Source organism: Carya illinoinensis, chromosome 16, assembly GCF_018687715.1.
Source record: "Carya illinoinensis cultivar Pawnee chromosome 16, C.illinoinensisPawnee_v1, whole genome shotgun sequence".
Taxonomy (NCBI): Eukaryota; Viridiplantae; Streptophyta; class Magnoliopsida; order Fagales; family Juglandaceae; genus Carya; species Carya illinoinensis.
Window position 1 is genome coordinate 7726505 of NC_056767.1, and position 27957 is coordinate 7754461.

At 33.7% G+C, this 27957-nt stretch overlaps 2 protein-coding genes across 5 annotated transcripts; one reads left to right on the forward strand and one right to left on the reverse strand.

Annotated features, from left to right (window-relative positions):
• Window positions 1–493: 493 nt before the first annotated feature.
• LOC122299363 (ABSCISIC ACID-INSENSITIVE 5-like protein 5) lies at window positions 494–4699 on the reverse strand. 4 transcript variants are annotated; one of them, XR_006239671.1, is made up of 5 exons: window positions 3059–4549; window positions 2454–2525; window positions 2293–2322; window positions 1655–1895; window positions 494–809 (listed from the first exon to the last, which is right to left on the reverse strand). XR_006239671.1 is itself a non-coding variant. In XM_043109598.1 (5 exons), the coding sequence occupies exons 2-5, from the start codon at window positions 4142–4144 to the stop codon at window positions 735–737; spliced, it is 1263 nt and encodes a 420-aa protein (XP_042965532.1). In that variant the 5' UTR covers window positions 4145–4159; window positions 4644–4699; the 3' UTR covers window positions 494–734. The 4 variants fall into 4 exon arrangements, 3 of the variants coding, with proteins under 3 accessions (XP_042965532.1, XP_042965531.1, XP_042965530.1); XM_043109598.1 differs by lacking the exon at window positions 1655–1895 and adding an exon at window positions 4644–4699 and having other exon boundaries at window positions 3059–4159; XM_043109597.1 differs by lacking the exon at window positions 1655–1895 and adding an exon at window positions 4644–4691 and having other exon boundaries at window positions 3059–4402.
• A 19599-nt stretch (window positions 4700–24298) lies between these two features.
• On the forward strand, window positions 24299–27650 carry LOC122298773 (glutamate receptor 2.5-like). Its single transcript, XM_043108633.1, has 5 exons — window positions 24299–24529; window positions 24798–26113; window positions 26342–26639; window positions 26770–27167; window positions 27285–27650. Exons 1-5 carry the CDS (start codon window positions 24334–24336, stop codon window positions 27648–27650), a joined length of 2574 nt encoding a protein of 857 aa, XP_042964567.1. The 5' UTR covers window positions 24299–24333.
• Window positions 27651–27957: the final 307 nt, after the last annotated feature.

The window sequence follows — 27957 nt, forward strand, 5'->3', positions numbered from 1 at the left end:
AGATAAATAGACAGCAAATCAACAATTGTGTGAAAAAATGAACACCAAACTTCAAAATGGACATCATCTTGGGTGGAGGCTATTCTCCCCCCTCCATTTAACACATTTCTTGTATTACTGATGAAATCAAGAAAAAAACATTATCCAACAGGAGAACAAAAGGGAAAAAAAAAGGGTGGGAAATCTGTTGCTCAGAACCAACTAGCTACTAAAATCAGCTAGATGACCGGTATTCCGAATGTCTAGTAGCACCATTTGAAGTAAAAAATAACATATCAACTAAAATTGGGGCATTTGCAGATAACTCAAAGTTAAATACAGCAAATCCAGGATGGTCTGATCTTACCCTTACTAAACTTACGGAATACAAAAAGAATGTCCAATGATCATTGACCAATCCATTGTGCTGATATAACGCTATCCGCCATCCGCAACCCTCAGATCAGCTCTTGTTTTTCGAAAAAAAAATGAATGGTTAACAAGCAATGCCACATCACACAATAAGGGAATAAGATACGAGCAAACTATATAGCATAACTCTGTACATAGATTGCTACTTTCCTATACCTACTCATGTTTAGAAGAAAAGCAAAGGAAGAAGATATGGGAAGGTTTATCTAGCACACCAAAACCCTCATATTCTCAATTTACAGAACACATATTCGCCTTTAATATGTACAAGCCACCTTCCGTACATAATGTTTAACCATAATTGACAATTGTATTCTTGCACTTTACCATGGACCTGTCTGTGTTCTTCTCAAGCATTGTTTCTTAACTCCTCGTTGGAGATTCATGATCTCCATAACCTGCAATATTACCAAAATCCAAAATTGAACTTCAAAAAATTTCATAGTCATATTTTTTTTGCAATCAATCAATTAAAAATCCTTTAAGTGGCTATGTCATTATTAATGTGGATAAACAGGGAGAGATATTCTTGTGACTGTGTGTCTTGACAATATGTTTTATACACTGAAATCCAGTAGATTTTCAATAAAACAGTTATGTCATGCAGTTAATAATCTTCCAAAGAAGACAGAATAAAATAACAACTGAAAACTTGGCCCAGCTTTCTTGTAATTTGAAAAGGTTTTGATGTAATGTGGCAGGCTGCTGGAATTAATTGACCTTATAATTCATGTTGCATGAGCAACTGTCGCACATAAATATGATACATGAAAGTAAGTTGTTAGAGATGGTTCCATAATGAGCACCAAGACTAGTGGCTGCAGAGTAGCAATTTATTTGGAGCTGGAAGTGCCACAAGGATGGAACAAAGGGCCAAAAGAAACCCTAGAGATAATGGTATTAGTTATGAAAACCTAATTATTTGGGAAAAATCATTGTGATTTGCCATGGGAAGGTAAATGTCCTCAAGCAGATGATATCAGACTGACGCAAAGACTCTTGAGCAACCAAGAAAAATGAGAAACAATCATTTGTTGGTAAATTTGAGTTATCAGCATCATTTCTGCCTCTTCGAAGAAAAAATATTTTATCAGCAAGGAGGTCAATGAATATGGTACTAAATCAAAGGGAAGTCTCCACAATTCATCCTCTAGTGTTTTCCTGCTTCATGGTTTATCTTTTATTTTCTCTGCCAATGAATGCCTAAAAACCAGAAACGAGGAAGGGAACCCAAATGCTTCACCCATTGTCTGGCAAAAGTAGTGAGAAAACCCCCATTTCTCTAGCAAATAATGAACAACATTGAATTAGCACGTCAGACTTCCCTATCTACTTGAGGGAATGTGTGAATCCTGGCTTCTTTGAACAGAAATTTAATCTTCCTATGAACTATTTTAAAATAGCAAAGTCTCCCAACAGCCAACTTGAAGCTTTTTCATCTTTTATCTTTCCCTTCTCGTAGGTTTCATCCTAAAAAGGCCCAACTGCACAAGTAAACAGATTGTATGGGAGATATACATGGCTAATCAGTAAAAACATATCGAGAGGGGTGCACTCTACAATCTGTATTTTCCTTGGTGATTTTGAACTTCCACAGTCCAATTATCCTATTCATACTTCTTGATCATTATCTAGAGATGGCAGTCATGGTCAGGAAAAGTTTATTGGCTTATGCAAAACATAGTTTTCTCAGTCTAACATTAATCATACAAATTGACTCTATTCACAAACGGAAAAATGAATGGCACAATTTCATCATTGATTGGTCACGGGAGATTTGTAATGACCCTAGAATGATTGTGATTTTCCCAATTAGCCAGCATAGATTTATATCTTTTCAATCATGGTGGGTGAAGGAAAATAAAGAAAATCACGAAGTACCTGATTCTTTTGCATTTCCGTAAGTTCTTCCTGCAGCAATCAAAGGACACTCAATGAGAATTTACACCAAGAAGGCAAGAATGCATGTTTAGTGCAGCTAACAGATTCATGTGTGTCTACATCACTTTCACCGCAATTGTATCTCCTAGAACTGAAACTACCTGTTTTTTCCTCAATTCTTCATTCTCCTCCTTTAACTTTGCAACTTCAGCTTCCAATTCCATGGTATAAGCCTAGAAGAAGCACAATAGACAACATTAGAGTTATTCGCAAGAATTACACAGATTCAATACCACAATATCATTAGGTTTCCTTTTCCCTATATGTTATTTTTCTAACAGCATTAAGGACGCGGGTGACCATTATTACCTTGGGATAAACTTGATCTTTATTATTGCACATGACCGTTAGTTATCAGAACTTTTATCACTGGTTATATCAGGGCGCTATCACATTACCATTCTGCTGCACAATCTTTGATAGAGGTTTTGGATACAAGAAGTTAATAAAAGATGAAAGGAAAAACTCAACGGCTAAGAAAAACTATGTAGCAACGAGAGGATGAGAAACGTTATATTCCTTTGAAGTGACATGGGACAGTGTTCTGTATAGAACTACAGAAAAGAAAAAATAAAAGAAAAAAAATTTTACTAATATTTTGGTACTTATAACTGCATCCAAGTTCACGCACTCATTTTACCTGAGTCCTGAAACCCATATGCGTAAAAAAAGCAGAAGAAAATGAACACATCAAACAAAAAGTCACCTGCTTTCGAGCTCGAGACCTCGCAGCTGACTCCCTATTCTTAATCATTCTCCTCTGCCTCCTTTCAACCACCTTCTCCACAGCCCCATTAGACCTCCTCCCCCTTAAACCACCATTAAACATATAAGGAACCGGTGACACAGACGACGTATCCCCGTTACTCTTCCCAATCCCATCTGATGACAGCTGGTTCGCCGGTGACCCCGTCGCAGCACTAAGAGGTCCGGCTCCTAACCCAACAGTTCCCATCCCTCCACCCTGAACCAACCCACTACTCAAACTTTGATCGTTTATCCCCACAATTCCTGCCCTCATTCCTGGACTGCCCAGCTGAGGCATCTGATTTGTTGCATAGGCCACCGTAACCGGCTTAGGAAAAATCTGGGGCTGCTGCTGCTGAGGCCGCGACAACTGCATCTGATCCGATCTGACACCATTCACATTCAGTGGCAAATTCGAAGACTGAATAGAAAATTGATTATCACTACCCTCTGGAATCCGATTTCCCATCAACCCCGTAACCACACCAGTCTGCTGAAACCCAATTCCTAAACCACTATTGCCAAAGAATCCTGGGGTACTAGGCCTGGCACCCAGTTGGGTGTCCTCTCTCACAACCCCAGCTCTGAACAGGAACTCCTCCAAAGTCATCTCCCCTAAAGTCTGCTGCCTCTGCGGCACACTGGAGCTTCCATTTCCAGTCACATATTCCTTGGATATATCTCTCCACACCTGGTCCACGGTCTTCTGGCTCAGCGTCCTGGGTAGCGTCAGCGAACCCTGCCTCTGTAAGTGCCCAGCGCCAGCAGGTGGGCCTCCGGTACCTTCTGGTGCGGTACCTGCGGAGAAGTTGGCCGTGGTTTGGGTCTCCTCGGCGCTCCAAATGTTCTTGAGTAGCTCGTCCATGTTCATGGAACCAAAGTCCTTCCCTATGCTGCCCCCCATGGTGTTCTGCAACTCGTCGAAGGTCAACGAGTAGATCGACTGCTGCCGCGTTAACGGAAAGTTTTCCGGCGGCCTTCCGTTTCCGTTAGGCTCACCTGGTGGGTCTGTCCCGAAGTTCCTAAAGTGGAAATTGTTCGCCATTTGTTTGCCAAAAACCTGAATGAAACACAGTACTCAGAGCAAGCTAAACCGATTCACCCCTGGCAATCCTATATAGACTTGGAAAGAAAATATTCAATCCCGACACTGAGAAGGATTCGGTTCAAACAACGCACATCATCTGAAAGAGGTTTCAACCGACTGACACACCCAGTGATGCTCAAATCACCAAATCATAAGCAAAATTAAACCACTGGAAAAGAGAGACACAGAGAATCCAAAACCAATTGTCTGAAATCACTGCAAAACATCCAAGACTATTTCAAACCACATAACTTCAAATAACTACAAGAATACGAAACTACAAACGTCGAGCAACTGTGATGATTCATGAAGCTCATAAAAATTCTTGGAAAATCCGAATTTAAAAAACAAGATAAATCATTTAAAATATATTTTTAGATAATATATAATTTATAGAAATCATTACTATTACTATTATTTTTTTTTACGATTTCTGTAGTTTCGCCAAGTGTCTCACCTCTCCGTCCCTTGCTGTTTTCAGACACTGGTAGTGGTCCTAAGCGCAGGCCCTGCCCTTTATTTATAAAATACAGAATATATTATATAATTATTATATTAATAATAATTGGCCGGTAGGCGAGGAGACGTGGACCAATTGCTAGAGGGTAGGACGAGTTTGATGTGACGTCCAGCCAACCAGATTTCGCGATGTGGGATAATCCTGATCGTCAATCGTATTTTGTTAATTTTCGGATAGGACGTCGTTGGGTTGCCTTTTTTTTTTTTTTAACAAAAACCCGGATTTTAACGTGATGTAACGGATTTTAACGTATCTGTGTATTTTACTTTGAGGAATGTCACGTACATAGTACGTACATATAGGATTATTATTAAAAAATTATTATTTTTTTATTTATTTTTCTTTTACTTTCATTCCAATCAATCACTTCATCTTTCAAATTTGTTTATTTTCCATTTTACAAATGATGGTAATGTGTTCTTATGTTCATATTTTGAAATAAATTCTCTCATCTCCCCATTGTTAAAAAAGAAAAACAAATTTTACATCCAAATTATTATTGTAACTTAACTGAGGATTAAAATAATTTATCCTTAGTTAATCAAAACCTTATTATAAAAAAGAATCAAAATCTTAATCAATCATACAAATTATAAAAAATTTGTGTTTTAGATGTTGATAGACAATTTTGTAACTTATAGTGCATAGTGCAAAGCAATGTCAATCGAGAAATGATTCACTTATAATTCTTCTACAACTATTTTATAAATCACTTTTAAATAATTGATAAAATTATATCACTCAATTAAAAATAAATTTTAATATTACAAAACTACCATATATTATATATAGAGTTGTAAACTAATAGTAAAATAGTTGTAAACTTATCATTTTTTATATCAATTAGAGAAGGGAAAAAGTGATGGATGTAGGGGACTTGGTGTAGGGATTGGATTGCACACGAAAGGATCTATGTGGAAAAACCTAGGCTCAGCCGCTTGATTTTTCAATCACATAGGAGTAAGGTAAATGGGAAATTCACATGGAAGGGAGGCGAATGGGAATTCCTGGGTCTCTATTATAACCCAAGTGGTTGAACTTCAAATCCTCTGTTGATGGTGAATCATGGCTCGAAGGTGTAAGCCTATGTTGATGGTGCATTTTGTTTGTTAATAGCGGACGGTGAATGGCGTCAGAAATGGGTCGCGAAAATTAGTGTTTTGGAGATGAAGGAACAATGAGCGTGAATGAGGGAGATGAACGTGAATGGGGTTGGAAATGAGTTGCGAAAATGGGTTGCGGAGGAGCGATGAACACAACAGCCAACTACTCTGGTCTTGTTTTGAACTTCTGTAGCCTTTCGTTCGTGTTGTCATTTTCTTTACGATTAAATCCACTTTTTTTTTTTTTTCTAAAAACATTGCATAAAACTTAGGTGCGGTTTGGACAGTTAGATGAGATGAGATAGTTTTGGATAAAAGTTAAAAGTTGAATAAAATATTATTAGAATATTATTTTTAATATTATTATTTTTTTAAGATTTAAAAAAATTAAATGATTTATTATATTTTTTATAATTTTTTTAAAAATATAATAATAAGATGAAATATTTTTACTATCCAAACGAAGTCATATGTCATTTAAGGTCTGGTTTGTGTTAAAAAATGTTGAGATATATTATAAATAGTAATAAAAAAGTATGTCAAAAGTAATAATAAAATATTAAATGTTAATAAAAAATAAAAAATAACAATAAAAAATAAAAATTAAATTATAATAAAATAATAAATAATAATAAAATATATTAAAAATGGTTGAGTTACTCTCAACGCCTAAATACACCTTTTTCGATCCCGTATGAATCGTGTGAAAAGTGTTTGTGGGTAGATTTTTGGGTAGGTGAAACAAAATGTAATTTCGAAAAAAAAAAAACAAAAAACTAAAAGAAGACAGCTCAAGAGGACATTTTTGTCCATGAAAAACTGACGGCGCTTATTTTCTTGCACGTGAAAATAAGGAACCAGACAGGACAAACGGCCGGATCTTGCCGCCTACGACTGCAGGAGCAACGACCCACAATTTGCGCAGTCGGATCTATTTGACAAAAATGCCTAATGCCCTGCTCGTGGTCATCATTCATCACAGACTCGAACATCAGTTGAATGGTAGCAAGAGGTCTATCTTTTATTTTATTTGAATTTAATAATCAATAATATATATTTATTCAATATAAAATAGGATTCAGTTTATTCTATATTTATTTTTTAAATGATAAGATTTCCAAAGAAAATTTTTAAAATATATATATATATATATACACAAACATTTTCATAATTCTGTTTTAAATTTGGGATAAGTTATAATTTATAAAAATAATATAATTTTATATAAATACTCTCAATTTGAAATATAATTATATAAAAAATTATACATATATCATTACTTTAAAAAAGAAATTAGAATGTTAATTTTTAAATAAAAGAATCGTTCTAATTGGTCTCAATAGTTTAAATAATAAAAAATTATATTATGAAATTAAAAAATAATCGGAGAGATAAAAAAAAAACAATTATAGAAGTTAAAAACCTAAAAGTAGAAAAACTTGAGAAAAAAAAAGTGAAATGATAATTACAGTCGTGAGTACGCATATACCGTATAATCATTTAAAAAAAATACAAAATTTATATGAAAATAAATTAATTTTTTTTAATAGTAATATTTTTTTTTTCAAAATGACTGTACAACAGTCGTATAGACATTTATTTCTCTCCTTAAAAAACTTAATAGGAGGATTGTGATAATTTTTTATAAAGTCCATGATAAGTTTGTTCCTAAACCGTGTGAGATTTGTCAATATACCCTCTCACGTGTGGGCCTGTAGTTCAATATATCATTATTGTGAGTAGATCACAGGAATCTATTATCGGTCATAAATTAGCCTGACTTTGATATCATATAAAAATATTCATTTTTTTACTTAAAATGCCTAATAAGAGAAGTATGGTAACTTTTTATAAAAATTAAGATGAGTTTATTTTTAAATCATATAAAACTTCTCAATAATTTACATACTTTACGACTGTATATAATATTATTTAAAAAAAAAATCTCAAATTTTCACGTAACTTATTTAAAAAAATAAACATTTAGAACAATTCGTGATTCTTCCATTTTATTTCGCCATCATTCAACTCTTCTTAAAAGCATGGTAGTTGAATTCGGCGATCTTGGAGTTGGAAAACTTGACCTGACTTGACGTGGACGAGATTATCCCTAGGAAAAAATGGATAATGTAATGACAACATTAGCTTTGAAAAGAGAAAAGAAACAACATGACAATTTCAAGACAGTAGAAAATTTCATCCTAAATTTCCTCTCAAACTTCCATAAATCAACGGACTTCATTTTTTAGTCTTTTTTAGTATTTTTATATAGATTGAGTATAGTTGATACCATACGTTATTTAGAAATGAGAAATTATTATTTTTTATAATTAATAATTTCATATTTTGTCTCTTGAAGATCCAGACTGATAATAAATTTAGATATAATTTTTTTATATATAATAATTAAGGAAATATTTTTAAATGTTGTTGTGATTTTTTAAAAATAAATATTTAAAAATAAAATATATATATATGTGAAAAAAAGGCATTTAGCCTTCTAGGAAGAAATTTTCGTGCAATACGGCTCTTTTAATTATACTATTGACGAGTGATTTCGGAGTAAAACTACAGCTTTGATTCAACAAACTCATAAATATTTTATGGTCAAAATATTAATTATCTTATATGTTTCATCCACCTTTGAATTATCAAACTCAAGAATATTTTTTTTGGTCAAAATAATAATAATAAAAATCACGTTGGATAATTTAAAGAAAGAAGATGAGGACGATGATGTGGGGGGGGGGGGGGGGGGGGGGGCTTTGCTTGTTGGCTAAGGCCATCCTTGCAACAGACAAAAAAACATCGTTTTCGTGGCGTGAAGAAAGACAGTGTACTGTACTGTTTGGGTAAGTAAAGAGTGAAATTGTCCACAAAAAGTGTTCACATTCATGAATGAATTTCCAAAACTGGGCATCTCTTCGTTTCAAAGATTTAGGCCATCATTTCATGGAGCTTTGGGTTTCACACAATCCCTGATTGGATGGAACAACATATGCAGTCCCACCTCGTCTTCCAAAGTATTTTTTTTTTTTTTAAGAAATACTTTGGACCCAAATTTGGGTTCTAAAGTAGTGTTCGGATTTTTATTTTTATTTTTTTAATAATTAAGAAATTATTTTTTTAGCGATGTTATGAATTTTTTTATATGTAGAAAACGGTTTTTTTTTTTCTTAGATTTGTACTTAATAGAAAAATAATTGCTAGCATCATAAAAATTAATATATAAATTAATATGATATAATTTGAATAAAATTAATTTTACAATCTAATGTATTAAATTAAGTCATATCAATTTGTATTGTTATTTATTTTTATAAAATATTTTTACGATTAAAATATTTCTTTATAGGAAACGTAAAAATTACCTATTAGGAAAAAAAAGTTTCATTGGTCAAGTATTAATTATTTTTTAATAACACCCTATGTTATCAATGAGGAAACTATTGGCCTATTTCATAGATGGAGTTCGAGAATAGTAAATACAATCTTACATTATTTATGACAGAAAAACTCTTTAAATTTATAATTATAGGCCCCAATTACAATATTGAACTTCTTTTTTTTCAAGTCTATCAAATTATGCCAACTTCTTTTGAACTAGATGATATAAGGCTGGTCTCTAAATAAAAGAACCAGGTTCAAATCCCCCATCCTCTATATTAAAAAAAGAAAATTTCTATCCTACTGTAAATATATACATTTGATAGATGACCATGTAGACTATATCTTATTGAATTTGTTGTATATGTAATTTGGTTGGCATAATAAATTATTGTGCATGTGATAGTTTGTTGTGCATGTGACTTGGTTAACACAACAAACTACCATGAAGTTGTTTATAAAAGGATGTCTTGAGAATTATTTGTGATACATAAGAAAGAAAAGAAAGATAAATGAATGATATTGAGCTCTAAAAAAGCTAAGTATATTGCAATTTCTCAATCTCCATACTTCTCTTTGATTTTATAATACGTTATCAACACTAGACTCTAGTCAGTTGTAATAGTTTTCAGATCTCAGATCTCTGGCCAGAAACTCATATTGAAAAAATTGCCAATTTTCTCTTCATAATTATATTATACAACTATTGAATCAAATATTGTGATGTATCAGAAGTGCTATGATTCAAAATAATTTTATGATTTTTCATGATTAATTTGATCATCTGAAATCAATTATGATAAGTTGAATAATTTTCATATGAACATCCATTAAAGAACCAAAAGACTCTTTTACTATAAAGTATTTCCACTATGAGGGTAAGAAAAATTGCTTGAAGCACCAAAATAAATCAGATGAAATAATTTGACGTTATCTTGATTATCATATAAATTTATGTAAATCGAAAGTTTAGATGATCATTCATTATACATTAATTGATGGATGCAAGAAGATAAAAATGTTTCATATTTTAGCTGCTAATATCCCAGCGATGTTTAAAGTCTTTGTAGGACGATTAAGAAATTTAGTAGTAAAATGAATATAAGACACGCCTGAAAGCATGAGAGACCTATTGATACAAAGGATAAAATACCCTGAAAGAGAAAAGCACAAAGAAAATAAATTGGTACTCCAGAAGAGGCTGTACCCACACAACATGCAATAAAAACTACAAGATCCATCCAACTTTTTGTACAAAATTCTCCCAGAATAAAATCCCTTGAAGATAAGACTCCTGAAGAGTAATCATCCTGAAGAGGAAAAGGTACCTAAAATAATGAGTTCCCGAGATATTATGTAAACACGAAAGAATTATTTGATAGAAATACAAATTGTTGTCGACAATATATTTTCATTTGATATCACTAAAAGTGATAATGAAAAATAAACAAAGAAATCGTTGAAAAATACTGACGTAGAAATATTGACCAAAATAAAAAGAAACAATTCCTGTAAAATTGATATCACTAGTAAAATGTGATATATATGGACCTGTAATCCAAACACCTAAGATGTGATGCTTGTTAAATATCAATGGGTATTTATACAAAGAAAATAAAAATGTGATATATAAATTATAAATTGGTTTCTCACAGAAACTATATATTAATATGCTCTTGAAGTTGATGAAATTATATTGAAATTTTTACTAGCTTGATAGTTATAGAGAGTTTGGGTATGCATGATTAATTGCATATTTATATGGATCACTAGATATGAAATGCATAAAGCATATAGCCTCGAAGTATTTATTCTATCAAGTTTTAAAAATCCTTATATGATCTAAAGCAATCCAAATGCATGTAGAACAAACTGTTTGAGAATAATCCAGTTTGTTTATATATTTTCAATATTTGGATTAACTTTTATTGCAGTACATATAAATGATTTAAGTGTCATTGAAACCCTAAAAGAGGTTATAAAAACTGCACATATTTGAAATCTAAATGAGAAACCATTTCAATTTGGAGGAGGAGATGAATGAAATTATTAGTCCTGAAATACCATTTCTTAAATGCAATTAATATTTCAAATCTATTTTACAATTTTGTAAGAAATGTGTATTATTAAAAGAGAAATAGAAGGGAGCACACAGAACATCTACCAGAAGATAGAAACACAATGTAAATATTTGTGAAATAATATTTTATTATATTGAAACAAAATTACAGAAATTTGAAGCTCTTTACCTTATTTTTTAAATGATTTTTTTTCTTTATAGATTTTTATGCCTTCATTTTCTAAAAGAGTAGGTAATCGAAAAGAAGAGTCAAGTAAAGATTTTAAATTCTTATTCTCTTACTTTCATGTTGGACTCCTAAAGAAGCCGCTGAAGAATATAAATTTTCTCGTTGAGTTTGTCAATCTCACGAGTTATGGATTGTAGTTGCCGAAAAAAGGTGACAATGGCTTATGAGTATCAGATACTGAGACTCACAAGCTCGTAGATAATATCATTATTTGACTTATTAGTCAGATCATTTTTTTGTTGCATTATAGCACCTATGGCAGATGTAGAAACAACTGATGACCGAAGTGAAGAATACCTCATATATTGATCACGAGAAGATTGTTGAGTCATTATAAAAGAAATTGCAGAGTAAAAATGTAGACTAATTATAGAAAAATGAAAAAGATGTGATGCGAATAAAAATGAGCTGAATACTCATTTTATAAAGAAAATCATGAAAACAAAACAAAATTACATATCTTGATACAAGATACGCTAAATACAGATAGCCTGCAATTATTTACTAGTTTGGCAAAATTAAATGTGGCTTATGACTCACTCAAAAATGAGTAGCACTAAAGCTATCCCAAGTGCAGGAGGATGTCGTGTAATAATTAGGAATAAATTCCTAGATCGTCTCCTCAGGGAAAGTTACTTAGAAATCAAACTCGTTGAAAAAGGTGAAAAATTTCACAAAGAGAAAATAAAATGATGGTATGTGCAATGGATGGGAGATGACACTAGTCTTGGACTAGATTCATATTTTTGGATTTTGATTATCAGATCGGAATGTAAAGGACTAATAGATTAAACTCAGAAATTGATAAAACTAAATTAAGAAGTAATTGACAAAACATGTACTGAAATTGAAAAGCCCCAAAATCAATGTTCTAGGGTTCATCATCATGTTCAAATCACAAATTCTCAAATTAACCACCGTAATTGTAATCACTACTAAAATGAAAGTTTAACGAAACGATAAAAATAAATAACATGAATTGAATGAATAACAAATAAATTTCTCAAACGTCTAAATCAAAATTCTCTAAAATAATTCAGAAACTCAAAACTGAAATGAAATAGCAAGTAGGGAATTGAAAAGATCAAGCCAGTTGAATAGAGATGAATATTCGAAGCGGTGGAGGAGGCTGAGCTGTAGTGGCAATTGGACCCCTCAAGGAGTTCTTCAATCTGCTGCAGTGTGAGTGAATGATCCAGTGGAAAATGTGTAGCTGCGTGAATGATCGATTGAATGAATCCTCCTCTTCGAATCTGAACGAAAATCAAAGGAAAAATGAATTCTAAGTGTTTCTCTACTCAAAAACTGAGTTTTCCAGCCCAAGAGTCGTCCTAAGATGTAAAAAAAACATATATATACTCTGACGGCGGAATGAACCCTGATCTGTAAAAATGCGATATTCGCTCGAGCGGAGTATCGAGCGAACATCGAGCGTTCAACTTTGCTTAAGTTCGCTCGAGCGGCCTGTCGAGCGAACATCGAGCATTCGACTCTGCCTAAGTTCGCTCGAGCGGCCTGTCGAGCAAACATCGAGCGTTCGACTCTGCCTGTATTCGCTCGAGCGGCCAAATGCCTCTGCTCGAACGATCTCTTCTCCCGCACCTCGCTCGAGCCCACTGTCGAGCGGAAGTCGAGGGTTTGAACCTGCCTGACTTCGCTCGAGCGGCCAGAAGCCGCCGCTCGAGCGAAATGTACCATAACCCATATTAATTGGCAGTTGATAAAACTAGAGCAGAAATTCATACTTTTAATCAATTAAAATCACAACTTTGATTTATTCATTTTTCCATATAAAACCAATGATAAAGTAATGAAAGAATTAATATATATTAGTTCCAAAAGCATTAAAAATGCAATAATTCAACTCAATCAGCTTATCCCTACTCTTTAAGACATTAAACCTTTTCAGATATTTGCCACTGCTGATCTTGTATTTGAGCCCCCTATCATTCCAGATCCTTTATACGTGGTTGAAAATCACGGGCATACAATTCTGCCAACTGTTTTAACCCCTTATTCTCTTGCTTTAGTTTCTTGTTCTTACGGTTCTTCACAGAGAGCTTCTAATGCAACTTAGATACTTGATTATTTATTTGGTCAACCTCATTCATTGTCGCTAATAACCTCCGAGACATGGTCATAATAGATGCAGTATATTCAACACTAAGAAATCTTGATTCTGCAATAACATCCGAATCAGTCTTTCTAGAAAAATGCATTTTTACTCCTATCATAAGATTAATAGCCTCAGGAGAGTAATGGGAGGCTGAGGCATGAATGGTTCTTGATTCAAATATGGAACGTTGACAAAAGAAAATTTTCCAGCCATATTATTGTTATGGATAAACAAATGCAAGATCAAGAAGTAATGTGATAATTTCTTCTCTTTCGAATATCCTTCTCTCATGAGTTTCTGATGAGAAATGATGATAAGTTAAATAGAAATCTAGAGTTTTTTAAAATCTTCATAGTGTCTCTATTGACACAACGTCTCCAATAGACAAATTTGAATATCTTTACAAGAGACAAGAGAGTTAGCCTCATAGTTCTACAACGCTTGTCTAGCCTAAATAGCTCCAGAAGAACAATGAATATTCTACGGTGCTTGCCTGGCTTAAACGGTTCTAGAAGAACAATGAATATTTCGCCAAAACTATGTTATATATAGGAACTCTAGAAAAGCACAACTCTAGAAGAGTAGTGAATTTAATATTAAAACGATCTTGAATTGATATAGTGAATCTGTTCACCAAAACATTACCAATTGCATCATTTAAAGAGTTGGTAAACAATATTGAGATGCATTAACGCAATAACATTTCACTATAAAGATATTGAAACTCTACATATATTTGAGGGGGAGAAAATAATCAAACAGATTGTACTATTTTTCCTTTGTTAAGATTTTATCCTACTAGATTTTCCTTGGTAAGATTTTAATGAGGCAATCTTAAAAGTATTATAAGGAACACAACAATACTGTATTCTTTTTCATTTGTCATTGATTTTTTTCCCATTTAATTTTTCCTTGGCAATATTTTAATGAGTCATGTTCTTTGTGTATAGTCATCTAAGGGGGAGTGATGTAAATATATACATTTGGTGGATGACCATGTAGAATACCTCTTATTGTATTTGTTGTACATGTGATTTGGTCAGCACAACAAACTATAAGTTTGTTGACACAACAAACCATCATGGAGTTGCCTATAAAAAGATGCCTCGAGGATCGTTTGTGATACACAAGAAAGAAAGAAAAGTAAATAATATTGAGCTTTTGAAGAGTCAAATATATTGCAATATCTCAATCTTTCTACTTCTCTTTTACAATCTTTCAATCATTTGTTACTTCTATTCAGTTTTATAACATATCCAAATTATAATTCTTAGATTGAGTATAGAGGGTCATGAATAATGGTTCCTTGGAATCAATTGGATACTAATAAAATCAATTTGTCTTCATGAAGGCTTCTCTCTTTCTCATCAAACTCCTTGCTCGAGCTAAGTTCTCATTCCCTCATTGGGTGAAGGAAGAAGGAATTCCCTCATCACCCATGACCACTTTAGTTGATAACCACTAACCCAATCTAACCTTTGCCCACCTTCTCACTCTTTCTTTCCTACCACCCAAGAGATCCCCAACTCAGGTCCACAATGCTCCTCCACTCTTCGGTCTTACTCGCCACCTTTTCCCATCTCTCATGTTCAAGATCATTGACGCATGGCCTACACATACCACTATAGGTGTGCGTGAACTTTATTTGTCACTATCAAAGGATGTAGAGCTCAATTTATTCTCCTCTTTCTTTTATGAGTAATATTACATATAGTCATAGCATACACAAATGCAATGCAGTTGCTTAAAAAAGAGTATGGTCTATTATTAAAAAATTAATTTTTTTTACGTAGATCTCGTATTTATCTACTTTTTTTAAAATGATTGCGTAACGCTTGCATACTCATGACTATAACTATCATTATTTATTTATTTATTTATTGGGAGTTCTATAATTCTTTAATCAACAACATGAGATCAATTGAAAACTACAATCACCGATCACTTTACTTAATATGTGGTATACCACCAATTCCTATGACGAGCTTTTAATTCATTAGCGAGCATAGCGGAAGACACACGACAACTCAATTGTTAACAAAATGTAAAATATTTTATATATAAAAAATTGAAAAAAAAAGAAATTTATAAAATGATGTAATTTGATATAATACGACATATTATAAAATTATATTTATAATAAAATAATTACAATAAATCATATAAAAATATATTAATTTATAAGTTTATATTTATATAATTTCTTTATAACTATAACACTTCTTAATCAAAATCGTGCACAATGAAAACCTTTTGTATCTTAGACGAAGAAGGAGGGTACCATCATATCCCAATTTATTTTTGTTTTATTTGTATCGGAACTTTTCTAATTATTGTATTTCGTTGATTGTAGGGGTCCCCTTATCTCCTAGTTTTTGTATTGTCATCCTTTATAAATAACGAATTAAAAAGAAAAAAGGAGCACCTTGTTAGATGTACATGTCTTACTCGTGTCACTCGCACAATCAAAAGAGGCGTGCGTCCATGGTGCACATCAAATCCAGCCAGCGAGTCTCACGGCCAATTATTTTCCACACCTTCCAATTTCTCCACATGTTTATGATTTGTGTTGTTAACATCAACCAATAGTCAATCGTGTCTTCTCTTTTTCCGATAAAAGATAAAGATTTAGGTGATATTTAGGTTTAATTTAGATGTTAACAATATTAGAAGTATAAATTTTAATCAAAAAATTAAAAAATCGGATCCGATCGGATTTGACTGATTTGGAACCGATTTTTAAAATGTCAAAATTAGTCAAAACCGGTTCCGTGCTTTTTAGGATTGGACTAGATCAGTTTATTATAATATCTATTTAAATTAAATTTTTAAAATTTTATATATAATAATTTTTATATATAATAATATAAATTATAATTATATATAAGATAGTATTATTATAATTTATAACATAAAATTTTAATTTTAAATATGAAAACTTATTTGATTATAAAATATATATATTAATAACATTTTATCGCCTAATAAATTTTCAACATATTCGTTTTGAATATTTGATAAATACAAATATATTAGTAATATTAATATATATTAGTATATTAATATATAGTATTAGTAATAATTTAGTATCAATATATTATTATATAATATATAATATATATTCCATAACTATAAAAGTATAATATATAGTATTAGACTATTAGTATATATAAGTATATATAATATATTAATATATTATAGATAAGGTATGGTAAGACATGGCACTCTTGGTCTTAAACTTCAAATTTCAGCAACTACCTTCTCACATTTGAATAAACTTTGAAGGCTCAACAAACATTACAGGCAATATTCTATGATTTTAGTGCAGCAAACATTATTGCAGTTATATCCGTTGTTTAAATTGGGCTAAGGCCTAAAGAGTGTAAGACCAATTAAGATTTTTATTTGATAAAACTTACCCCAATTGGTTTAGTTATTATATAGTTATAGCTATTTTTATTAATTTTATTTTTATTTTATAGTAGTTTTTATTTATTATTGAATTTTTTTTACATAGTAGATCTTTTTTATAAAGCAGATTTTTGTAAATAATAACAAATTTTTAATAAAATAGACTTTTTTAAAGCAGTTTTTTAAATAAATTTATAAATAAATTTTTTATTAAAAATTTATATTTTATTAAAACTGAAAAAGTAGACTAGCGGTGGCCAAAGTATTACTCATAATAGATTAATAATATTCATTGCAAAACCTAGTCAATAAGTATTAAGGGTCAAAATTATCTCTTGATAAGACACCACATTTTCCCATGCATGTTTTCTTCTAATGGATTATTTTAAGAATATAATATAAATAATTAAATCTATATATTTTTTATTAATTTAAATTTTTGAGGTCAATAATGATTTTATATGATATCAGGATAAAAATTTTGAGTTCGAATCCTAACTTTACAATTTACACTTTATCTTCCTTTGGCCTCAATTCTATCTTTTCATTTATCCCTTTTGCACATTTTCAATTAATATATCAAGGTTGTAATCTTATATCGAGGGTCAAGAACAAAAGCTATATAGAAAATCATATTTATCGTATCCGTGTTTTCCCAATATTTATTAAACTTAAGTTTCATATTAAATGCCATATTTTCCTAACTCTTGAGGACTAGATCCTTTATTATCCTTTTTAACTCCAGACTATGATAGTGATTAATCATTCCCAAGATTTTTTTTTTCTCTTTCTAATGAGTGAGTCCTGATTAGCAAATCTTAAGTAGTGTGACATTGATGAAATGCTGCCATTTTTATAATGACATCCGTAAAGTTAAAAGTAATATTTGCATCGGACTTTAGGTTCAATGCAATCAACATGCTCAATCCTTATAAAATAATTCCATACAATAGATTAGTTGGTAGTCTTATTGACTCTTTTTGCCTTTGAGAGGAGGTATGGTGTGGGGCTTTGGTTATTCATGGAGGAAGGTACTAAAGGATTAGTATTTTCCTTCATGTCTAATAAAATATGAGGTGAATCATCAAAACTACTACTAAAATTACCTTTCATCTGTTTTAAACATAAAAAGATAAAAAAAAAAAATATCATAAAAATCAAATCAACGGCAAAACATATATATATATATATATATATATTTAAATATATATGTATAAAGTAGAAGTAGGTCTCTCTAAGAAGTAGTCTAAAATAGCAAATTAAGCTCCAAAATAGTCATGAGTTTATTATAACTAGCTGATGAAATTCAAAAGAAAACTTAATTGTTTTACTTTTATACAAAAAAATCCAAAACAACCCCCCATCCCCCTCCCAAAAGAAAAAATGTGTTTTTGGGGTGGATATATGCATGTAGGCTGCACAGATCGATATCAAAATAAAACGACATGATTCCAAGAAACAAGATAAACGACAGAAATTAAAACAAACAAAAGTCTGTCAAAGATTTCAAAATATGTAGCCTTAAAATATTGGATGAAAAATGGATGAGGTGGTCCACAACTATCAATCAAATCTTAACTGCACGTTTCAATTTTTTCAAAGATTGAGGCTTAATTAAGATTCTCGGGATCAAAGCCTGTTTACTCCTATTGCTAGCTCAACTAATTGTACCTATTAATAAAGCCCAACCAACTAAAGCCTGCTAAAACTATTTCCCACTCTTTTTTATTTGTTGGGCCCAAAGTAAAATATAAAGTATCAACTAATATAATTAATAAAAAATTTTATGTACATTTATTTTTACGTATTTTTTATACATTCTATTAATATGATTGATCATATTATTTTTTTATTATAAAATAATTATTTTGATTAATCACATTAATAAAATATATAATAAATATATAAAAATGGTTGAATGTAGCAGAACTCATAATTAATTTAATCGGTTGTTGGGTTTTTATTTCAAATTTTTGGGATTAGTTTCGACTCAAATATACTTGTTTAGATATGAAGAAACTGTTGCGTTTGGATGGGAAGTTTTAGTTTTGGAATTGAATTTCACGGTATGCAGATTTAGCACATCACTTTCATTGATTAACAACAGTGCATCTAATCTTGGGCAATGGATTGAATAACATATATAAAAAGGTACTCTTGATCTCTATGCACACTAAGCCTAGATAGACCTAAAGCATCTTTTGCTAGATAGTGAGCTAACGAGATAGAGAATCAGGGTGATGTAATAATATCCAATATTGTTTAGCTAGCAAGGCTTTGTCAAAACAGAACAAAACTCTTTAAAATAAATAATAAAATAGAACAAAACAAAATAAATTATAAACGCCTCGTTATTCATGTGGTTTAACCCACTTCTTTAGATCTAGACAAACTAAAGAAACCCACTTCTTCATATCCAAAATACATCTCATTTTACAAACACAAAAATCCCTGTACAAACTGAGATTTATTTATGGATGCATGATCCCATATATAAGTTAGTTTGGCCAAATCATTTATTTCATCAAAAAAAACTTACGTACCCTTTTAAAGATTAACTATATGGATCTTGGTAACTAAAAATTAAAAATAAAATAAAATAAAATTTAGGAAAAAGATAACAACATACGTCAATCTGTTAACTGGTTCTCACTTATATGTAACTTTTAGGAAGGAGAGAGAGAGAGAGAGAGAGAGAGAGAGAGAGAGATATTGACAGTTTTGGAGTTGAGAGAGAGCCAGATGGGGCAAATGGCGGTGATATAATGAAGGGATGTCAGTGGGCTGTGGGCACATAGCGGCACAGTCTAAGGTTTTCTAGCAAGAGAGAAATGGAGCTCATCGAGACTCAACAGTGAGAGAGAGAGAATGAAATGAAAACTGAATAAGGTACCTCGAATGAAATCAGGGTAGGGGTGCAAAATGGTGTCATTTTCTATTAGCAAAATGACGCTGTTTTGTATCATGAAATTTCATTTAAAAACCAGACTCGTTGGTCAAAATCAAACTCATAATCACTTCCAAATTTGAGACTAAATATTTACTAATAAGACAAAAATGAGTATAAATATATAATTTAAAAAAAAATAATTGATATTATTCTGAATAATTTTGGAAAAAGTAATTAATATTTCATATTAATTTGAATTTGCACCAATGTAAAATTTTTTCTATCTGCCCGGGTTCAATTTAGGTTGATAGTTGCTGGAATTTTGGAATTTCGGATTGGACTGGAAAAAATTAGGCCCGGTTCTATATCCATACTTTACACTCTACTCTATTTAATTAAATGATTACCTTCATCTTAATTAGTACACCGCTTGGAAACTCCCACAAAACCTGATCAACTAAATTCTGCCACTTGGAAAATAGCAATATTGCATTCATGAGTTCCTTGCAGGTATTAATTTAGATAAATGTTTAGCCCAAAAAACTTATAACAAAAACGAAATCATTGATCCCTTTTTTAAGTTTCAATTGATTATATTATAATGAAGATCTATCATCCGAGCAATTAAGCCTTGTTATTATATTGATCAGAGGACAAGGTCCTCGATCACCTTCTCAAGCTTCCTCGATCCGCAGTCCCAGCGCCCAAGTCATTAGTCTTTACATCCATATATACACGACCTTGAAAATTTAACTTGAAATATTGTTTGATTTTCTGACCATGTCCATGTCAATGCAGCTTATATTATTAAAGAAAATTACAGGGAAGGTAAACCACATGTTAATTATAAATAAAAGTAATTCTAGTGGCCATGTTGAGTTCATTGTCAGCCATGCACATAGAGTCATGCATGTGCGTAAGTGATTCACCATTAATTAAACGTAAATACATACTGGTGTATGAGATCAGAAGAAGAAATTCTTACTCATATAATGTTTCAACGGGATTCTAATTATATATATATATATATCATTGATTAGTATTTTTAAAGTATATGCTGTGTGGTTTGTGTTAACAAAACAGAATTGGAAAGTTTTCCTCACACTATTCATTGTACTAACAGTAGTCTATCTATAAACTTTTACAAGAGAGAATAAAGAATAAGTTTGTTACATGACTGTAGAGAATAACAGAATGTAATGCAATCTGTGAAGGGCTATGTTACATGCTGTGATGGCTCTGCTGTTGGTGTAGTGTCTCCTTTATGAGCAATAGAAGCACATATGTTAATATGCCCCCTCGAGTCCCAGGGGGTGTCAACCAAATTGAGACGAGGCTTAAACTTGATGAACTTGTCAGCAACGATGGGTTTGGTTAGAACATTAGCCAGTTGTTCTTTGGAGTTGCAGAAGGCAATCTTTAATGTGTTGGCTGCTACACGGTCTCGGACAAAGTGGTAATCTATATCCATGTGCTTTGTCTTGGAGTGATAAACTGGATTTGCACATAAATAGGTTGCTCCAAGGTTATCACACCAAAGAGTAGGAGCATGATGCAGTGGAAGACCAAGTTCTCGAAGTAAGGTTTGAAGCCATAGTAGTTCAGCAGCGGAGGAGGCCAATGATTTGTACTCAGCTTCCGTGGAGGATCTGGCAACAATTTTTTGCTTCTTGGAACACCACGAGATCAGATGATGACTGGGGAGGATGTCCTGACGACAGGAGGTCAACTGGAGGATTCTGCATCCTAAGAATTTGGTAAATATTTGTATTGCATCAGACTTGAGTTTGATTGGAAATAACCAAGTATAACGGGTGCAATGATCAACAAAGGATATGTAATATTTAAATCCCAAACATGATACATAAGGGGATGGACCCCAAATATCAGAAGAAACTAAAGCTAAGTGCCGATTGTATTGGGCCTGACTGGAAGAGAACGAGAGCTGGTGGGCTTTGGCCAATGGACATTCGGGACACTGAAAAATAGCTTCGGTGGGACAAGAGGACAAACAGTTGGTGCGTAGAAGGAGACGAACAACAACAAGAGAACGGTGCCCCATGCGTCGATGCCATTGAGGAAGGGAGGTAGATTCGCTAAGATGGATAGTTGGAGAGGGAGGACCAGTGCTTGGAAAGACGTAGAATCCGTCACGGGTTGGTCCGGTGAGGAGGAGGTTCTTGGTCGTTGAGTCCTTCACACAGAAATGGGTTGAGTGAAATTCGAAAAAGCAGTTGTTATCAACATAGAAATGAAGAACAGAAATTAAGTTTTTGGTTATTTGAGGCACATGAAGGAGATTATGTAAATGAAAAGCAGAAGAGGAAGTGGAAAGAGATGATTCACCAAAATGTTGAATGGGAAGTCCGTTACTGTCACCAACACGGATTGTCTCACTTCCAGCATACTGTTCCGATGACAGATTCAGGTTAGACAGATCATTGGTGATGTGGTGTGTAGTCGTAGAATCTGGGTACCAGATGTTCTCTGAGTGCACACTTGGAGCAGTGTAGTTGGCAGAAAATTGGTTCGAAGCAGAGGAAGGAGCAAGAAAACTGGAGTTAGGATCATATTGGTAGGAGTGATTGAACCGATTTCTGCATTGAAGAGCAATGTGACCATACTTGTTACAAACTTGACAAGTAGGTCGATGCATATTGGTTTGCTGAGTACCATTGTTGGGAGAGAATAATCGACTATCGCGATTATTAGTAGGTGGGGTTCGTCCTCTACCACGACCTTGTCTGGGATTACGAGGGAAACCACGGCCACGACCATGAGTGGCTGAGGTGAAGTGTGCTGAAAAATCAGAGGAAGATGGGAGAAGTTTGGCTGTATGAGTGAGTCGACTTTCATGGATTAAAAGGAGCTGAAATAAGTCATGAGAATTTAATGGGTTAGTGCGGGTGGTGATGGATGTGAGGAAGGATTCATAAGAAGGACCTAAGCCATTGAGAATGTAGGAGACGAGTTCTTTTTCGGAGATGAAAGTACCAATGGCAGTGAGAGAATCGGCAAGAAGACGAACTTTGCCAAAGTAAGCTGTAATGGATTGGTCACCTCGAGAGAGGTTAGTGAGCTGAAATCGAAGTTGGAATTCTTGGGCTTGGGATTGAGAGGAGAACATGGAGACTACAGAGTTTCATAATTCTCGAGCAGTAGTGGAGGAGAGAACATGACCTAAAATGGAGTCCAAGAGAGAGGAGAAAAGGACACTGAGAACTAGTTGATCAGTGCGTTTCCAAAGAGAGTAAGCGGGGTTGGGTCTGGGAGGGGAAGTGGCAAAATCGAAGATGAATTCAGGTGGTTTGAGATGAGTGCCATCAACGTAGCCATATAAATCCTGACCACGAAGATAGGCAGATGTTTGGACTTTCCAGAATAGGTAGTTCTCGGTAGTGAGCTTAGTGGTGACTATATGGGAAAAGGACAGGGTCATGGAGGGTGGGGTCATGGATTCAGTGAGGGAGGAAGAGGAAGAAGAAGAAGAAGAAGAAGAGCAGGAAGAGGCCATGGATTCGATGAGACTAGTTGAATCGTGTGGCTTGTGATAACATGTTAACAAAACAGAATTGGAAAGTTTTCCTCACACTATTCATTGTGCTAACAGTAGTCTATATATAGACTTTTACAAGAGGGAATAACGAATAAGTTTGTTACATGACCGTAGAGAATAACAGAATGCAATGCAATCTGTGAAGGGCTATGTTACATGCTGTGATGGCTCTGCTGTTGGTGCAGTGTCTCCTTTATGAGCAATAGAAGCACATATGTTAATAGTTTGGACCTTCTATCATACTTGTGATATTATATTTTATATTTCACATGCCGAAACAAAATATATAATTCCAATGTTATATATTATTGAGAGGAAATTGGGGAGATAAAGGTCTAGGCCAGGTATATCTAGATTCGTCTCATGTTTTTTTAATTTTGTTTTTTCTTCGAAGTTTCAATCATAAAAAAAAAAGACGAAAGAGTAAATACACCAGATCGAAGTCCGTGATAAGCAAAGCTAAGTTGACTTTGGAAAATTACGGAGGAATTGGTAAGCAAACGGGGGAGGAATACAACTGGAATAATAATATGAAATTAATCAAGTTAGTTTGATATTCTAAATATGATTCTTACCCACAATTAGTTGCATGCTTAATTTCCTTATTACTCTATATATATATATATTTGATCTCCTATCTCTTTCTCAAAGTCAAGTCATGATTCTCCGGCCATCTCCGGCCAGTCAAATATTTCATCTCACCCAAAAGGTAGATTCTCCACACCAGAAGATCAAGATCACAACTCACAGATAGCTGCAAATATGTCTCGTGGTGGTGATCTTTCTTTCTTCTTAGTTCTGTTGCTATTAATGGCGGTGGCATCAAAATCTTTTGCCCGTGAAGGAGAGACGAACATGAACTGTCCAATGAGAAAAGCAGTACATCATGTTAATGCGGGTGCTGTTTTGTATTATGATTCTCGTATGGGTAAGGAACAGAAAGTAGCCATGGATATGGCAGCCAGAGATTTGCATCGTTTGAATTGTTCTACGCATGTGGTTTTGCACCTTAAAGATTCCCATGGTAATTCAGCTCGGGCAACTTCTACTGGTAAACTTTCAACCTTCTTCGAGATATAATATGTATATTGCATATATATTATATATTTCACATGCATAAATCTCAGGAGCTTAGCATATTTATATGCTTTGAATCTTCTCTATTCAAATAAGGCGTGGCCTGCAAAAAATATAAGTTTACAATTTTTAAGTTTCTGCGGGTCAAGTCCAATTGATCCATCATGATTTACATCCAGTCACTCTATCTGTATGGTGTTGAGCTTCTGCAACTCTGAAAACTTTGAGAATTTTCATTGCAGCAATCCATCTCATTGACACCAAAAAAGTGCAAGCTGTCATCGGAGCACTGACGATTCTGGAAGCTGCTCTAATTTCTGACAACAGTAAAACCTTTGAAGATCGAGGATGTATCCCCATCATTTCCCTAGCTTCACCTGCTATGGTCCCATCATTGATACCAATTCAACCTTCTTTTTTCATTCAAATGTCTAACGATGTCACTCTCCACATGAAGTGTATTGCCGCCATTGTAGGCCACTATAGGTGGCGAAAGGTGACCACAATTTACGAAAATATCAATAACAACAACGGGTTTTCTGCTGAACTAGAGACATTAACCCTCCTTTCCGATTCACTTCGTCCTGTGGATTCAGCAATTGAGTACCACTCAACTTTACCTTCCCTATCCTCTCTACCAGACCAAAAAGCAGCCATTGAGAAAGAGCTGATGAAGCTGCGCAGTTTGAGCAATAGGGTTTTCATACTTTTGCGGTCTTCTTTAGAGTCAGCTATTTTGCTTTTTGAGAAGGCAAATCAAATGGGTATGATGGAAAAAGGCTACGTGTGGATCGTAACTGATGAGATTGCAAGCCTTCTTGATTCTGTGGATTCTTCTGTTACATATAACATGCAAGGAGTAATTGGTTTTAAAACCAGTTTTTTTTCTTCCAGTGAAACTTTCAAGCATTTTAAAACCAAATTCCGAAAGAAGTTCGGATCAGAGTACCCTGAAGAAGAGAATGCTAACCCAAGCATTTTTGCACTCCGAGCTTATGATGCAACTTGGGCCCTTGCTCAAGCCATTAACAAAATACCAGGAAGGGTTACCCCGAAAAAATTATCTCATCAAATCATGCTCAGCAACTTTGAAGGTCTAAGTGGGAAGATTAACTTCAAAAAGGGTACATTGTCACAAGTGCCAGTCTTTCGGATCATTAATGTGGTTGGAAAAAGCTACAAGGAGATAGCATTCTGGTCACCAGAATTCAGTTTCTTAGAGAACTTCACACAGTATGATAGCTTGAAGGTAACAATTGGTAATAGTTCTGCAGGATTTTTGGGCCCAATATTTTGGCCAGGTGGCTTGCAAACAGTTCCAAAGGGATGGACTTGCAGTGGTGATGAGAAAGCATTGAAAATAGGGGTTCCTGCCAAGGGTGCATTCAATCAGTTTGTGAAAGTGACTTATGAACAGGACCAGAACAGAACATTCGTCTCCGGTTTTTCCATTGATGTGTTTGAAGCAGCTGTAAAGCGCCTCCCTTATCATTTGCCTTATGTCTTGGTTCCATTCTATGGATCATATGATGATATGGTGGAACAGGTCTACTACAAGGTAGCTTTTAATTTGTTTAAACTATCAAACCCAATTTTAAGAGTTTGTAGTACAATAATTAAACCAGAAGGAAAAAGAAAATTAAGCATGTTTTTCTGCAATGATTATTCACAACTAATGGTATGTTAAACATGAACTTGACATTATTCATTAATGTTATGGCACTTTTATTAATTGTATTACACAAATTATTAATAGTGCATCAATGATCAATATGTGAAACATTAGGGCCTGGATGCAGCAGTTGGTGATACAGAAATAATGGCAGATCGGTTTCGATATGCCGAATTTACACAGCCATATGTTGAATCTGGACTTGTGATGGTAGTCAAAGTAAAACCAGATAAGCTGAAAGAGAAATGGTTGTTCATCAAAGTCTTCACAAAGAGAATGTGGCTAATGATGGTGGTGATGCACCTCTTCATAGGATTCGTAGTTTGGTTAATTGAACATAGTGGTAATCCTGAATTTGAGGGCTTCGGAGCTATGCTTTGGTTTTCCGTTACTGTCCTATTCTTTCTTCAAAGTAAGTCTCCAGTACCCAACATATATATTTGAGTATCAGTAACTTTGTATAAACTGAAATATCACAAGCAATCCTTAAAAGGTTTTCTTCTGGTGACTTTGGTTGTCTCCCTTCATTTTATAATCTGCAGGAGAACCAATTAGGAACGGTTTGTCTCGTTTTGTGCTGGCGCCATGGTTTTTTTTCATACTTATTGTCTCGGCTAGTTTTACAGCAAGCCTCACTTCCAAAATGACTGTCGCTAGGTTTTCACCGTCTTTCCCAGACATTGCGACACTTCAGAAAACACATGCAGCGGTTGGGTGTAATAAAAACTCTTTCATTGTAAGATACCTGATAAATGTGTTGAACTTTAAGCCAGAGAATATAAGGCGAGTTCATTCGATAAGCGAATACCCTGAAGCCTTTGAGAGAGGGGAAATTGCAGCAGCTTTCTTCGTTGTCCCACACGCCAAAGTCTTCCTCGCAACATACTGCGAGGGCTACACCATAGCAGGACCCACTGTCAGTCTTGGAGGTTTTGGCTTTGTAAGCAGTCACGGATCTCCTTTTTTATGATCTTCTTTGTATCTGTTTAGTGCTGATCTTAATTTCCTTCAAAGCTGATATTTGTTTTTGCATTTTTTGCTCCCCATTTCATCTCAGGCTTTCCCAAGTGGTTCTCCTTTGGTTACAGACATTTCAAAAGGAATCCTTGAAGTGAAACAAAGTGGAGAAATGAAACGGCTAGAAAAACTCTTGCTTTCCTCTAATAACTGCTCCTCTTCGGCCAACTTAAACGATGATCTAGAACTAGGGCCTGAGCCTTTCTACAACCTGTTCTTGATTTCAGGTGGGATTTCTGCATTTGCATTCGTACTTACCATAGTGCGTCTAGCTCAGAAAGGTCAACTGAAGACGACCTTCATGCCAGCTAGAAGGGTAGATAGCAGCAGAGTTTGGATGTGGGCAATACTATTTCTTGCTCGAATCTACGTTAACTTTCCATTTACATACAGAATACGGATCTAAGGCATCCCATAAGCACAAGACTCCCGAAAATTTAGCTCGACAAGAGGGAGAAAAGCCTTCCTAGTGCTGCGTGTATATATTAAGATGTATTTCCCACCACTTACTTCGACCGTACGTAAATGATTGTCATGTACAGATGCGCGCTGATTAATATATATATTCATTTGGCGAGAAATGTGATTTGTGATACAATCCAAAAGGCATTCTTCGTATTTAATGCTGAACTTTTAATACATGTCTGACATCTTCATAAGCAAGCTAGAAATGCAGAATTTCTTATGTAATTTGAAGGATTTATTTATTTATT

What these genes read in the sequence shown, in the direction of transcription:
- LOC122299363 (XM_043109598.1), bottom strand. Translation starts at nt 4,144, where the DNA reads ATGGCGAACAATTTCCACTTTAGGAACTTCGGGACAGACCCACCAGGT. An exon ending in GGTCTCGAGCTCGAAAGCAG is followed by an intron (nt 2,526 to 3,058) that starts GTGACTTTTTGT and finishes TGCTTCTTCTAG; the next exon opens with GCTTATACCATGGAATTGGA. An exon ending in CGGAAATGCAAAAGAATCAG is followed by an intron (nt 810 to 2,292) that starts GTACTTCGTGAT and finishes GTAATATTGCAG; the next exon opens with GTTATGGAGATCATGAATCT.
- LOC122298773 (XM_043108633.1), top strand. Translation starts at nt 24,334, where the DNA reads ATGAACTGTCCAATGAGAAAAGCAGTACATCATGTTAATGCGGGTGCT. An exon ending in AGCTCGGGCAACTTCTACTG is followed by an intron (nt 24,530 to 24,797) that starts GTAAACTTTCAA and finishes TTTTCATTGCAG; the next exon opens with CAATCCATCTCATTGACACC. An exon ending in TGGAACAGGTCTACTACAAG is followed by an intron (nt 26,114 to 26,341) that starts GTAGCTTTTAAT and finishes GTGAAACATTAG; the next exon opens with GGCCTGGATGCAGCAGTTGG.